A 15,954-nucleotide genomic window follows, 5' to 3' on the forward strand; every position below is an offset into this window, starting at 1 on the left:
AAGAGGAGCGGGACTTGAAAGTGATAGTATGTGATGATCTTAAGGTGGCCAAATAGGTAGAAAAGGTGACGATGGGGGCTAGAAGGATGCTAGGGTGATAGGGAGAGGTACGGCTAGCAGGAAAAAGGAGGTATTGATGCCACTGTATAAGACTCTAGTGAGACCTCATTTAGAATATTGTGTGCAATTCTGGAGACTGTACCTTCAAAAAATAAACAGGATGGAGTTGGTCCCGAGGAAGGCTACTAAAATGGTGGATGGTCTTCATCATAAGGAATATGGGGACAGATTTATGGATCTCAATATGTATACTTTGGAGGAAAGGCAGGAGAGGGGAGATATGATAGATGTTTAAGTACCTATGTGGCATAAATGCTTGAGACAAGGCTCTCTCATTTGAAAGGCAGCGCTGAAATGAGAGGGCATAGGATGAAATTAGGAAATGACAGGCTCAGGAGTAATCTAAGGAAATACTTTTTTTATTCTCCATGAAATTTTATTGAGTTTTCAAAAAGTTACATCTGATAAAAACATTAACAAAACATCAATGAGCGTCACAGTACAACATCACAAATATCAGATGAGAACTTATAAGTACTTTATTTATTTGCGTGCTTACATTTGGTGCCTGAGACAGAAAAATTACTAAAAAACAGAAAAATACCTTTAAACAGAAAGGATGGTAGTTGCGTGGAATAGTCTCCTGGTAGAGGTGGTGAAGACAAAGACTGTCTCTGAATTCAAGAAAGCATGGGACAGGTATGTGGGATCTTATATGGAGAGGAAGAGAGAGTTCATGCTGCGGATGAGCAGACTGGACGGGCCATTTGGCCTTTATCTGCTTTCACGTTTCTAGATAAAGTGCAAGTAGATGGCTGTGGCATCTTCCACTCCCTCTGAACTGGACTTACACAAATGGTCATTGTCTGGATCAACAAATGTACAGTGCTTCATGAAGTAAAAATACCGGGTATCTGCTTTTTTGGGCTCCTTTTACCTACCCTCTCGAGGTCTAGGGAGCTTGGTGAATGTTTACATTGAGCTTGCAATTTATTTCATTTATTTGCAACTATTCAGAGAATACAAACAATTGAATATTTTTGTAACAGCTTCAGTAAATTGGCACTCAATCATCTTGGCACACCTACAATACTAGTGTAAAATCTGCAATGGCGTACCCACACCTTCTTCTGCCATGTAAATCGCTAGGTGTGCCAAGTGATGTGTATCGTTAATAAGCTTTAACTGGGAGATGAGCCTATGGCTGGCCTACCCCTTCTCCCCTTGCAGTTAGGCACTAAGGCACAGGTGCTGCATTATAAAGTCAAATAGTGCCTAGTACACATGGTGGTCCTTTTACTAAGCTGTAGTAAGCATTAGTGCAGCTTAAACTGGCTTACCATGGGCCTTGTTCAGGTGTTTGGTGGTAATTTCATAATGTGTATGTGGTAACCATGTGCTAAAAAATGTTAGAGGGGGTGTATCTGCGCTACTCGGCATGTCCACACTATTCTATGCTAAACGATTAGTGCAGGTTCGAACGTGAACCGTTATCGCCTATAAAATAAGTGTCAGTAAGGGCTCACGTGCTAATGCTGCGGCTGTGTGCTAATGCTGACATTAATTGAAAAAATTGAAAATCAGTTATTTTACTGTAGCTGTCAAAATGGCACGTGGGGAAAAAACACTGAGACTTTTTACCATGGCTTGGTAAAAAAGACCCCAAAGACACCTAACTATTAACTGATGGTGTCTTTTGATGTACTGTATATAAGTGGCACCACTTTAATAGAATTGCCTCTTTATGTGTTGTGTACACCATTTAAAAAATCATTCTTCTACTCTTCCCAAACATGTGTTTGGCACCATTTAAAAATTCAAGTGTTGCATACACCATTTAAACAGTGTTGTATACCATTTAAACATGTGTTGTATACACCATTTAAAAATTCACTCTTCTTCTGTTTCCAAACATGTGTTTCAGTATATCTTAGGGATCTGTTGTGGATCAGATGCAGAAGAGAGCTGTAATCTGGCTGAATAACTGTGAGCCAAAATGGAGACTTGCAGAAACAGGAGGATATAGGTCTCAGCACACCTGTGAATAGTACAAACAAATGAGCAGAGGAAACCAGGGCCTCAAACCAAGCGGACTTTATTGGCGACCAAAGAAGAAAACATTCACATGATTCGACGTGGGCCATGTTTCGGCTATCAAGCCTGCTTCAGGAGTCCTAAAGCATACAATAAAAACATAAACCCAGAATCCAAAAAGAGACATCAAAATGACTTAAAATAGAACAAAACTGTAGTAGAAAAATGTTTAAAAACAGGATATCAAAATGAAACAATTGTACAAACATAAAATATGAGTAAAAATAATAATATCAAAACACATGTAATCAAACTAAAAACATTTCAAATGAAAGTGCACAGATCAAATACGGACAAACTGAAACATGATAAGGAACATACCTTATGAATGATTCACCAGGCCACATATAGTGTAATATACGAAATACAAGGCAGCATATTTAAAAAATGGAATAACAATATGCTATAAATATTAAAAATTCAAACATATACGATCAAAGCTAGAATTCCACCTCCAAACATAAAACAAATAACATTACGTGAAGGGCATATACAATAATACATCCCAAAATGTAATGTGTACTAAAATCGCAAGAGAGAAGGGGTATGATATGCCATGAATGTAAAAGTGAAACGAGAACTAAAATCATACTAGAAGCTACGCTCTGTGACTGAAATATAAATGGCACCCGAAGGTGAAGAACGAATGGTGAATAACGCTTCCGAGGCCAGTGACTCGCCAACTTTGCATGAAAGACAGGTGAAATCACACACTGTAGGGATGCGAAAAGAGAAAACAGCTACTCACATTGCTGAATGTTCAAAATATACACATAAGAACATACAAATTGCCACTGCTGGGTCAGACTACTGGTCATCATGCCCAGCAGTCCGCTCACGCGGCAGCCCTTGGGTCAAAGACCAGTGCCCTAATTGAGTCTAGCCTTACCTGCATACATTCTGGTTCAGCAGGAACTTATCTAACTTTGTCTTGAATCCCTGGAGGGTGTTTTCTCTTATAACAGCCTCTGGAAGAGCGTTCCATTTTTCTACCACTCTCTGGATGAAGAAGAACTTCCTTACGTTTCTACGGAATCTATCCCCTTTTAACTTTAGAGTTCCGTATAGAGAAACCTTCAAAATAAAGTGTAAGAGGTGAACAGAAATGATGTGATGACACAAAAATGTGGTGACATCAGCATATAAAGATTGCTGGTTCTAAAATAAAAAAACTGAGAATTTGGATTATGGTTTTATGTTTTTACTGTATGTTTTAGGATTTCTGAGGCAGGCTTGATAGCCAAAACACGGCCCGGATCGAGTCATGTGAATGTTTGCTTCAGTGTTTGCTAATAAAGTCAGCTTGGTTTGAGGCCCTGGTTTGCTCTAACCAAAATGGAGAGACAGGAACATTTACAAGATTTATCAATTTTTTTTTCTTTTTCCCTTTGTAGCAAAATATGAAACGTGCACTATTGTTCTCCATCTGCATAATTTTTGCATGTCTTTCTTCCATGAGTGCAGGTAAGTTGAACAAATATATTTCTCAATGACAGAGAAAAAGGTGAGCATATATTTATATCTATATATACACACATATGCACATATGTTGAATCTTTGTATTGTTAAATGTTGGAGCTCACACTGCTTTTTGTGATCTTGGTCTCCCAATCCTCCACTGCCTCAAGCACACCAGAAAGACCATGAGCCCACCAGGACAGATAGGGAAAAATGCTTGAATGCCTGATTGTGAACCACTTAATACACCTTATCCAAGCAGTATATTAAATCTCATTCCCTTTCCCTAAATGTTTAGTTATAGAAAATATTTACTGTCAACAATAAAATGTAATTTTGTGCACTTATGAATGTATCTACAATTTATAGACCATTGTTTCTATCTGTTATAAATCTAAAGTTATTTAAAGGGGCTTGATTTATTTATTTAGTTTATTTTTTAGCATTTATAAACCACTTATAGCCTAATCCAGACATCCCAAAAACCTGCCTAAATCAGCACTTGGATGTCCTAATCGCCAGGACATACAAGTGCCAATCAAAACAGTCTTTCTGTACATCTAGCAAGGTGTTCCAGCCTCTATACATTCAGAGCATGAGGTGGGCATGGTGGATGCGCGTTATGGGTGGGCTTTGGGCATTCTCAAGTGCGGGTTAGACATGGATGTCTTGGAGCAATAATCAAACATTTTGCAAGACACCCAGGACAGAACTTATATGTTTGGAACTAGACCTGTTTTAGAAGGGTCTAAGTGCCACAAAGGTGCCCAAACTGACCAGATGACCTCTGCATGCATCAAGGTCTCCAGTACTCATGGACCCCCTCACACCCACAAAGATCAGAATACCTGTCTCCAGAACATTAGCACCTGGTAAAGGAAAGCCTACTAGAGCTCCACACAGATGTCTCAAGTAGCTTGGTGGGTGGGCTAGTGAACCATAGAGAGGAGTAGCAAGTCCCATAAGCCACACTAACCACTATATTCATGGTGGAAAATGTGAACCCCCCCCCAAACCCTACTCTACTGCCATTTAGGTGCTATCTGTAGCCATAAGGGCTATTGGGATTGTAGACAGATGGGTATAGTGAGTTGAGAGGGGGGGGGCTCACCATAACCTATATGGGAGTTCTGCTGAGATGTTTATCTGGCATCCTTTTTGTGAAGTTCACAGCAGTGCCCTCTAAGGTGCCCCACTGTTCTGTTGCTATGTCTGGGTGGCCATTCCATTACAGCACTGGCCCCTCCCACGTCCAAATGGTCTTGTTCTGGGCATTTGGGACTTGCACAAAATTTTTGTCGAAAATTGGTATAAAGATAGACATCCTGGTGATGTGGGTATCCCAATGGCCTGGACGTCCAGATAGGGAAGAGTATGGCACAGTGGTTAAAAGCTACTGCCTCAGCACCCTGAGGTTGTGGGTTCAAACCTATAATTCTCCTTGTGACCCTGGGCAAATCACATAATCCCCTCATTGCCCCAGGTGCATTAGATAGATTGTGAGCCCATCGGGACAGACAGGGAAAAATTCTTGAGTACCTGAATAAATTCATGTAAACCGTTCTGAGCTCCCCTACATGTTGAATTTAATAGAAATACTATGGCTTTTAAACTTGAAACTGGGGGAAGGCTGACAGTCATTCAAAACAGTATGGTTCGGGACAAGGTATCCTTAAAAGATATCATTATAAAAGGGAAGACAGATCATCCTGATAGTGAGATTACAATACAAGCCATAGTAGGCCAGGTTTCCTCAAATTCAGAGCAGGCTGATTTTAAAGGTTGAAAATTATCTATGCCAACTGCAGAGCAAATTGTAAATAGATATAAACACTGTTTAAAATGTCTGTACGCAAATACCAGAAGCCTAAGAAACAAAATGGGAGAGTTAGAATATATTGTACTTAATGAAAAGATAGATATAATAGGCATCTTTGATACCTGGTTGAAGGAAGATAACCAATGGAAGGCATAGTGTTATATGTTAAGGAGGGCTTGAATTGAATGGACTAAAAATTCTACAGGAGCAGAAACACACCTTGGAATCCCTATGGGTAGAAATTCCATGTGTAAGGGGGAAAAGAATAATGATAGGAGTGCACTACCCTGCCTGCCTGACCAGGATGAATGGACAGATGCTGAAATGTGATTAGAAATTAGGAAGGCTAACAAACTTGGTAACAGTAATAATGGGTGATTTCAACTACCCCAATATTGACTGGGTAAATGTATCATCAGGTCATCCTAGGGAGATAAAATTATTTGATGAAATCAAGGACTGCTTTATGGAGCAGCTGGTTCAGGAACTGACTAAAGGTGAACCAATTCTAGATCTAGTTCTTAGTGGAGCGTGTGAATTGATGAGGGAGGTAATGATGCTGGGGTCACTTGATAACAGTGATCATAACATGATCAGATTTGATATAATCCTTGGAATAGGTTTACACAGGAAATCCAATACAACAGCACTTAACTTTTAAAAAAGGAGACTATGATACCATGAGGAGAATGGTAAAAAAGAAACTTAAAGCTGTAGCTGCAAAGGTCAAAAATATACATCAGGTGTGAATGTTATTTAAAAATTCCAAAAATATTTGGAAAGCCTAAGAATACATGTATTTGAGGAGGAGTCAGTCTCAAGTACAAATCAATCCCAAAGACCTGCTCTTAGTCCTTTGTATTCTATCTTTGCACATGCACACCTACCATTCAAAAGGAAGAAATTGTATTAAGTTAGATTTAATATGGTTTATACAGGGTGACTAATCAGTTCATGGGAACCTCCTAAAAAATTATTTTATATAAGGAGTTCACCTGGGTATATCCTCAGCGCATGAGCGCAGAAAGCGTCCTACAAGGTTTTACCCATAAACATCACCTTCTGTCACCCCATGAACCTTTTAAGTGCAAAAGTGCCTTTTTTATATATGAAATAATAAAGTGCCATGTGCAAGTTTAGAATCAAAGAAATCTTCAGTGTATTAATAAAAACGTCCGAATCAAACATTTCTTGATAATAGCAGTTTCCTCCACTAAATCAAATATGAAGGAAAACTTAGCTTTTATGAGTCCGCAAGGACTTTTAGGGGGTGCCTCAGCCGAATGCCCTACAGAGTCCCCTGTTTTGTTTGCTTCCTCAGGGGCAATGTCAGGGGCAGCTGGTGTGGTTAACAAATGAGGTGAAGGAAGCTCCAGATGCAGGTGGAGTACTGCGTCCAATATTGGTCACCGTACCTTAAGAAGGATATGGCAATACTCGAGAGGGTCCAAAAAAGAGCGATACAATTGATAAAAGGTATGGGAAACCTTTCATATGCTGAAAGATTAGAGAAACTGGAGCTCTTTTCCCTGGAAAAGAAGAGACTTAGAGGGGACATGATAGAGACTTACAAGATCATGAAGGGCATAGAGAAAGCGGAGAGGGACAGATTCTTCAAACTTTCAAAAACTACAAGAACGAGAGGGCATTCGGAAAATTTAAGAGGGGACAGATTCAGAACCAATGCTAGGAAGTTCTTCTTTACCCAGAGGGTGGTGGACACCTGGAATGCGCTTCCGGAGGGTGTGATAGGACAGAATACGGTATTGGGGTTCAAGAAGGGATTAGACAATTTCCGGATGGAAAAGGGGATAGTAGGGTATAGATAGAGGATTACTATACAGGTCCTGGAGCTGATGGGCCGCCGTATGAGCGGACTGCTGGGCATGATGAACCTCTGGTCTAACCCAGCAGAGGCACTGCTTATGTTCTTATGTTCAATTCAACCCAAAAGCTGTGAATCAGATGGCTTTTGGGTTAAATAGTGGGGTTCCCCAGGGGTCTGTGCTGGGAACGCCACTTTTTAACATATGTATCAATGATCTAGAGATGGGAATAACTAGTGAGATAATTAAATTTGCTGATGACACAAAGTTGTTCAAAGTTATTAAATCGCAAGAGGATTGTGAAAAATTGCACGAGGACCTTGTGAGACTGGAAGACTGGGTGTCAAAATGGCAGATGACGTTTAATGTGAGCAAGTGCACAGTGATGCATGTAGGAAAGAGGAACCCGAACTATAGCTATGTGATGCTGGGTTCTATGTTAGGAGTCATTGCCCAGGAAAAGAGTCTAGGTGTCATTGTTGAGGATATGTTGAAACCCTCAGCTCAATGTGTAGCAGCTGCAAAGAAAGCAAATAGAATGTTAGGAATTATCAGTAAAGGAATGGAAAACAAAGATAAAAATGTTATAATGCCCGTGTATCACTCTATGATACGGCTGCACTTTGAATACTGTGTCGCCATATCTCAAAAAAAGGTACAGAGAAGGGCAACAAAAATGATAAACGGGATGGAACAACTTCCCTATGAGGAGAGGCTAAAGCAGCTATGGCTCTTCAGCTTGGAGAAGAGATGATGCGGGGTAATATGATAGAGGTCTATAAACTAATGAGTGGAGTGAAAGGATAGATGTGAATCGCTTGTTCACTCTTTCCAAAAATATTAGGACTAGGGGACATGAGATGAAGCTAATAAGTAGTAGATTTAAAACAAACCGGAGAAAATATTTCTTCACACAACGTGTAATTAAACTCTGGAATTCATTGCCAGAGAATGTGGTGAATCAGTTATCTTAGCAGGGTTTAAAAAAGGTTTGGATAATTTCCTAAAAGAGAAGTCCATGGGCCATTATTGAGATGGCTTGTGGAAATCTAGCTAGGTACTTAGGACCTGGGTTTGGCCACTGTTGGAAACAGGATACTGGGCTTGATGGACCTTCAGTCTGTCCCAGTATGGCAATACATATGTTCTTATGTTTTTACCACCCAGTGACAAATACAGCCTGATCAGCAGCCATATGAAAACAAGATTCCCAAATCCTAGCGGACTCAAATAGAAAACTATTCACTCTACAACCTTTCCATATCTGGCAGTAAAATGGTGGAATCCTTTATCAGCACAATTAAGGAACACACCCTCCTATCAAAATTTTCATAAAGGCCTAAAAACCTGTTTAGAAAATATCTTACCCCTCAATATATGATCAAGCTCTCTACATACACTTCACCCCACAAACCAGGAAAATGACACTCATACCAAAACCTGTAATATCAAGATTACAACACTAGATATGGCCAATCTTCTCTCCAAACCAAGATATCTATGTCATGAACTCAAATGAAATAATATAAATCCTGGACATGACCAGGCTCTTCCAAATTGTAAACTACATTGAACTCTTTCTGGGGCATACTAGCGATCCATAGTTACTCATGTCATGTTACAGAATTAACACTCAGCAAATGGCATTAAGGCATCTAAATTGTGGCTTCCAGTTATAAAATTGCCCCTATTTATCTTATAAACACTTGTGCATTCATGGTGCTTAGTTTCCTTTTTTTTCACCCTTTTATGTAGAGGATTGCCTGGACTTTGGTGTAGAAAAAGAGGAGTTATTCATAGCTGATGGTCAACCTGGTTTTGTGTCTTGTCCTCTCTACTATTGGTTGAATGGTGATGAAGATGTGTATCATAATTTTACATGGTCTAAAAATGGAAGTACTGCTCATGCAATTACCGAGGGACATGCCAGAATCTATCAGGATGGGAGCATGCTGAAATTTATCCCTGCAAGATTAGAAGACTCGGGCTATTATCAATGTATTTTATGGTAAGGATCCTTAAAAATATACTACTACAGCTAAATTATTTCATAAGTAAAATACATAAGGGACAGCATTATGAAAGATTGTACTAAGCAGGTATAGACATGTTATCACACTGGCTCTTAATTGGCACAGGAAGAGGAGAGAATGGACTGGAAAGAGGCTTGTAGTAAAAATATCATAAACTGCAACAGAGATGATAATGTAGGAAAGGAGCTTTTGATAGTGGTAGACACCTTAGACGACCTGCTCCCCGAGCAGTATATCAAATTCCATTAAAAACTTTAAACTTGAATGGTGGTAAGCTTAGCAAGGAATGTTCAGAGGCAGAGTAGGATGAGAAAGGTGACATTATATTGGGGCATATGGTCAAGGTGGTAAGAATCAGAGAAGGAAGAGGAGCATGGTGGCGCAGTACTTACTAGAAACAATGGCGGTGTGGTTGCAGTTGAGCAGAATAGAAAACTCTAGTTCTTGCTGTTAATGTCCAGTATTCTTAGGTAAAGTTGTTCAGATGCTGCTCAACTCGAGCAATATGCATAAAGGCCATCTTGCTGAATGAATTATGTGACATGGAATGATGAATATTGTGAAGAGGAATTTAGGCCCTGATTCTGGAAGTGGTGCCGGAAGATAGGTGGTGGTGGACACCCTACTGCCGCCTAACTTAATTAGTTCAATTGCCTTTAAGTGACATGGTAATTGACTTCATTGTTTAAAAGCAATTAAAATCGCATTAAAAAAAACGGCACCTATCGGCATCTATATTTCCGGTGTCAGAATCTTATCTACGGAGATGCCTATCAGCGCCTAAGATTGACGGAGGCATAGTTAACACTGGAAATGACCTTAGGCGCTGGTAGGTATCTCCATTAACACAATCCACGTAAAACATAGGCACTGGAAATGTAAACTTTCAAAACCCTGACCTATGTGTTCGGCGCCTATGTTTGACCTGGTTGCAATTCTGCAACTGGCGCTGGTGCTTGATTGACATGCAACTGGCTCTTTAGTCATTTAGGGTAAGGTGACGGCCTTCTCAAGTGGGATAGGCTGACCTAGTCTTAGTTTGATCCTATTGCATTCATGGTGTTTGTTCTTATTTCCTAAGCATACCAGGATACTCATGAGTAGGATGTAGCAGTGAGTGGTGATATCTGGAGCTCAGAAACTGTGAGAAAAAGTCTCTGAATATGTGCATGCAGAGAATCTGTAAGGATATTCTGAAGCACCAGATAGGGGGGGGGGATTCTGTAAATGGTGCCCAAAGTTAGGTGCCTGGATGATCCATACTAAACTGGTATTTTGTAAAGTGCGTGGAATGCCCTTTATAGAATATTAATTTAGCGTGGATCTCACGCTTAGCATTGGGCACACCACTTACGCCTGCTGAAACCTGGTATAAATGATGGCATGCAACTAATGAGCACGTAAATAACTCTATTCTGTAACATTGCACTTAATATCTTGGAACATCCCTGGTCTGCCCATGTCTCTCCCATGGCAACACTCCTTTCTGAGTTGTGTGCTTTAAAATGCAGGCAAAAAACAACAAAGAAAGACAAGGGGGATGTCTTAAACAATCAAGATAAGTCTTTATTGAAAACAGTAAGTCCCAACAAGGATCCTAGGGCTCCTTTTACCAAGCTGCGTTAGGGCTTTAATGCGCGGAATAGCGCATGCTACATTGCTGCACGTGCTAGACCTCGACGGCAGCACTGAGCTGGCGTTAATTCTAGAAGCATAGCGTGCGACGTAGCACGCGGTAATTTCCTGCGTGCGCCAAAAACGCTAGCGCACCTCATTAAAAGGAGCCCCTAGTTTTGGCCTTGTGACCCTGGGCAAGTCAATTAATCCCCCCATTGCCCCAGGTACGTTAGATAGATTGTGAGCCCGCCAGGACAGAGAGGGAAAACTGCTTGAGTACCTGAATAAATGCATGTAAACCGTTCTGAGCTCCCCTGGGAGAACGGTATAGAAAATTAAATAAATAAAATAAAAAAATAAAAAAACGCCTTCTTCAGGGGATACTTGTATGAAGGCAATGCAAAAAGAAAGTCACTGCGTTAGCAGAAAAATTAAACTGCAACTATTTGTAAATGCATTTTTTAAGATACCGATTGTTGTGATTGCTTTTTTGCTGAACAGTTTTTGCATGACTCTCTGAGGATTATTTGTATGTTTGTTTGACCTTATTTGTTTTATTCAAATATGTATGTAAAGATATGTAACCCGTTTGGATTTAAAATAAATAAATATCCTGTTAAGCCCAAAGCTGAACAGCCCATTATTCTGAACTTGATGGATCCAGTTTGGCTGTTCGTATGTTCAGGAAAGCCTTTTTAACACACAACAGTGTGTCACATTTCTTGTGTCCTTGATAGCATTGACCTTTATAAAGATGCTTAGCCATATGGCATCAATGATATATGTAGTACCCTTTGCACATTATTATGAGAAGTGCACAATGTAATGTAAAATTTCAATGAAATCAATCCATAGACAATTTTTATTCACTTCATTGGTGAACTACTCAGTCCAGACTTCTGAATGAGCTTCTATTCTGTGAACTTCAGTGCAAAAGGCCCAAGTGATTGAGGAGGCAAATTCAGAGGCAAATTCACTTGGCTTCTGATTTAACAAAGGGGAAATTAATGCCATGAACTGAGAGCAATTTATTAACTACAAAAAAGGACCCATTCTAATGCTGTCAATAAAATATACTATATAGCACAGCTTTTCTATTTATAAGTGCAGAAAGAAGGAGCAAATCTGGGATCTAGTGATCTCTAGATAAGCCTTCATGAGGGCAGCCTACTTTCCAGAGGACAAATATTAGTTCAGAATCATACTCGGCTGAGTTTGGTGTAATTTGGTATCTTAACAAGGGTGTGTTGACCAGAATTTTCCATAAAATGGGAAAAATGGCAAGTAGACATTCTTGCCTCCTGCCTCCATGACAAACTTTTTCTGTATTTTGTTAACCACCAGCAAAGCACATGTGTTTGATACAGGGTGGATAAAAATCAATTATTTAAAAGAAATAATTAAAAAGTTGAAATTTTGAGATTTAAATTGGATTTTTTATTAAATAAAATGCATTTTGAGGAAAAATCTATCTAAAGATAGACTATAATGTATCTTAAATAGAAAACTAAAATTTATACATAGAAACATGATGGCAGATAAAGGCCAAATGGCCCATCCAGTCTGCCCATCCGCAGTAACCATTATCTCTTCCTCTCTCTAAGAGATCCCACGTGCCTATCCCAAGCATAAGAATATAAGCTATGCCTCCGCTGGGTCAGACCTGAGATCCATCGTGCCCAGCAGTCCACTCACGCGGCGGCCCAACAGGTCCAGGACCTGTGCAGTAATCCTCTATCTATACCCCTCTATCCCCTTTTCCAGCAGGAAATTGTTCAATCCTTTCTTGAACCCTAGTACTGTACTCTGCCCTGGAAGCGCATTTCAGGTGTCCACCACACATTGGGTAAAGAAGAACCTCCTAGCATTCGTTTTGAATCTGTCCCCTTTCAACTTTTCCGAATGCCCTTTCTTGAAATCAGACAAAGTCTCTATCTCCACCACCACTTCCAGGAGACTATTTACACATCTACTACCCTTGCTATAAAAAAGCATTTCCTTAGATTACTCCTGAGCCTATCACCTCTGAACTTCATTCTTTGCCCTCTCATTTCAGAGCTTCCTTTCAAATTAAAGAGATTCAGCTCATTTTAATTTACATATCATGTAGGTATTTAAATGTGCCTATCATATCTCCCCTCTCCTACCTTTCCTCCAAAGTATACAGATTAAGATCTTTAAGCCATATGACGAAGACCATGCACCATTTTAGTAGCCTTCCTCTGGACTGACTTCAACCTTATATATCTTTTTGAAGGTGTCTCCAGAATTGTACATAATATTCTATATGAGGTCTCACGAAAGTCTTATACAGGGGCATCAATACCTTCTTTTTCCTACTGGCCATACCTCTCCCTATGCACCCTAGGATCCTTCTAGCTTTTGCCGTCACCTTTTCAACCTGTTTGGCTACCTTAAGATCATTACATACAATCACACCCAAGTCCTGCTCCTTTGTCATGTACATAAGTTCTTCACCCACTGAACTATACCATTCCCTTGGGTTTTTACAGCCCAAATGCATGACCTTACATTTCTTAGCATTAAATTTTAGCTGCCAAATTTCAGACCATTCTTCAAGCTTCGCCAGGTCTTTTTTCATGTTACTCACACCATCCTCAGTTTCTACTCTATTTCAGATTTTGGTATCATACACAAAGAGGCAAATCTTACCTGACAGCCCTTCAGCAATATCGTTTATAAAAATGTTAAAAAGAACAGGCCCAAGAACAGAACCTTGAGGCACACCACTGGTAAAACATCCCTTTCTTCAGAGTGATCTCCATTGATCACTCCTCTCTGTCGCCTTTCACTCAACCAGTTCTTGACCCAGCCCGTCACTTTGGGACCCTTCCCAAGGGCACTCAGTTTGTTTATTAGATGTCTGTGTGGAACACTGTCAAATGCTTTGCTAAAATCTAAATACACCACATCTAGTGCACTCCGTCTATCCAATTCACCCAATCAAAGAAATTGATCAGATTTGTCTGACAAGAATTCCAAATCTAATGCAGGTGTAGCCTTTCCTGATTTTGTTTATCACAAAGTCTTTGTTCTGCAAAAAACAAGTAACTGGTTTCATAACTCCTTAGATTATGTTGTAATATGGCTCCTTCTAAAACAAAGTTTGTGTTCTCATTATTTTTACTTCATCATATACCATCTATTTGTTTACCAAAATGCTTGAAACAATTTTATTTAAGTGAATTAGATCAATATATGACAAATCCTCTAAACACATATATTACCATACCCATATGGAGCAATCTAAAAATTAAAATAGATAATGCAATCATTTATTGGAAAGCTTGGTTTGAAAAACAAATATGGTCTTTAGATCAGCTGTTTGAATGTACAACTCAATAGATCAAACCTTTTTCGACATTACAATCTTTATTTCCTTTATATCCTAGTCAAATCTATAGATGACTTCAATTGAAACATTGTCTGTCAATAAACAATCTGCTTGATGAGTTAAACGCAAATGTTCCATGACTGTTTTTGCTCAAGATCATGTTGGATCTTGTATTTACAAATTTTTGATTGACAAATTATTACAGAGTAAAATTAGTTTACATAGTACATGTGAATTTGACTTACAACAAAAACTTACCACAGAACAATGGACACATTTCTGGACACATGTCAGTAGACCAACTGCCTCAGCAAACATGATACAATCTTTATTCTTCTTACATCACAGACCTCTCTGGACACCACAATGGCCATTTCTTTTAAAATTGAACTCTTCCAATATTTGCTGTTCATGTTCAGAAAAACTTGGGATTCTACTACATTTACTATATGAGTGTTATCTAATTTTCCAATTTTGGACTGAGGATGTCGGGTGATGTACTCAGAGAGAGCCCCCAGGAAAGAGACTTAGGAGTTCTTGTAGACAAGTCATTGAAGCTGTCCGCGCAATGCGCGATGGTGGTGAAAAGGGCAAACAGAATGCTAGGAATGATTAAGAAGGGGATCACAAACAGATTTGAGAGGGTTATCATGCTGCTATACCAGGCCATGGTGCGCCCCAACCTGGAATACTATGTCCAACGCTGGTCGCCGTACATGAAAAAGGACATAGTACTACTTGAAAGGGTCCAGAGAAGAATGACAAAAATGGTTAAGGGACTGGAGGAGTTGCCATACAATAAGAGGCTAGAGAAACTGGGCCTCTTCTCTCTTGAAAAGAGGAGTCTTAGAGGGGACATGATTGAAACATTCAAGATAATGAAGGGAATTGATATAGTAGAGAAAGAGAGATTGTTCATCCTCTCCAAGGTGGAGAGAACAAGAGGCCTCTCTCTAAAGTTAAAAGGGGATACATTCCATACAAATGTAAGGAAGTTCTTCTTCACCCAGAGAGTGGTAGAAATCTGGAACGCTCTTCCAGAGGCTGTTATAGGTGTAAGCACCCTCCAGGGATTAAAGAAAAGGTTAGATAAGTTCCTGCTGAACCAGAACGTACGCAGGTAAGGCTAGACTCAAATAGGGATCTGGTCTTTGGCCTAAGGGCCGCCATGTGAGCGGACTGCTGGGCACGATGGACCACTGGTCTGACCCAGCAGCGGCAAATCTTATGTTCTTACTTGAAACAAGTATTACCTATAACAGGAGAAATTTTGACAAAAAAAGATTGTCTTACCTTGATAATATCTTTTCCAGTAGATAGGTGGTTATTCTGGACAAGTGGGTCATTTTCCCCATTCCTGTTAGCACTGCAGAAGGAATCCACTCCAGATTATTTCTTTAGCCTTCTTACTTCACTGGGAGTTCTACTGCCACCTATAGTTAGTTTCAAAGCATGCAAAAGCTTCTCTGAGAGCAGGTGAAGTAAGGAATATGGAAAACTTCCCAAGCATATAACTTTAAGAAATAACAAATCTGTGGAGAAAAACTAAACTCAACAGAAGCATCAAAGGAGCTCAGGTAGTACCCCCTACAGATGCTGAAAGTAGACTATATACAATTCTTCATGGCCCAAAAGACTGACTGATATCCAAGATACATACTTGGAAAAGAACAAACAGAATGGGACTGTGGT

At 39.7% G+C, this 15,954-nt stretch overlaps 1 protein-coding gene across 2 annotated transcripts in view; it reads left to right on the top strand.

The window, feature by feature from the left end:
• Positions 1 to 15,954, top strand: part of LOC117363168 (interleukin-1 receptor type 1-like) — a 77,228-nt gene that overhangs the window by 9,781 nt on the left and 51,493 nt on the right. For both annotated transcript variants that reach the window (XM_033950521.1, XM_033950520.1), the window contains 2 exons: positions 3,549 to 3,618; positions 9,013 to 9,265. In XM_033950521.1, the coding sequence (XP_033806412.1) occupies positions 3,555 to 3,618; positions 9,013 to 9,265 (317 nt within the window). In that variant the 5' untranslated portion in view covers positions 3,549 to 3,554. The remainder of the gene's footprint in view (positions 1 to 3,548; positions 3,619 to 9,012; positions 9,266 to 15,954) is intronic.

This window comes from Geotrypetes seraphini, chromosome 6 (assembly GCF_902459505.1).
Source record: "Geotrypetes seraphini chromosome 6, aGeoSer1.1, whole genome shotgun sequence".
NCBI lineage: Eukaryota > Metazoa > Chordata > Amphibia > Gymnophiona > Dermophiidae > Geotrypetes > Geotrypetes seraphini.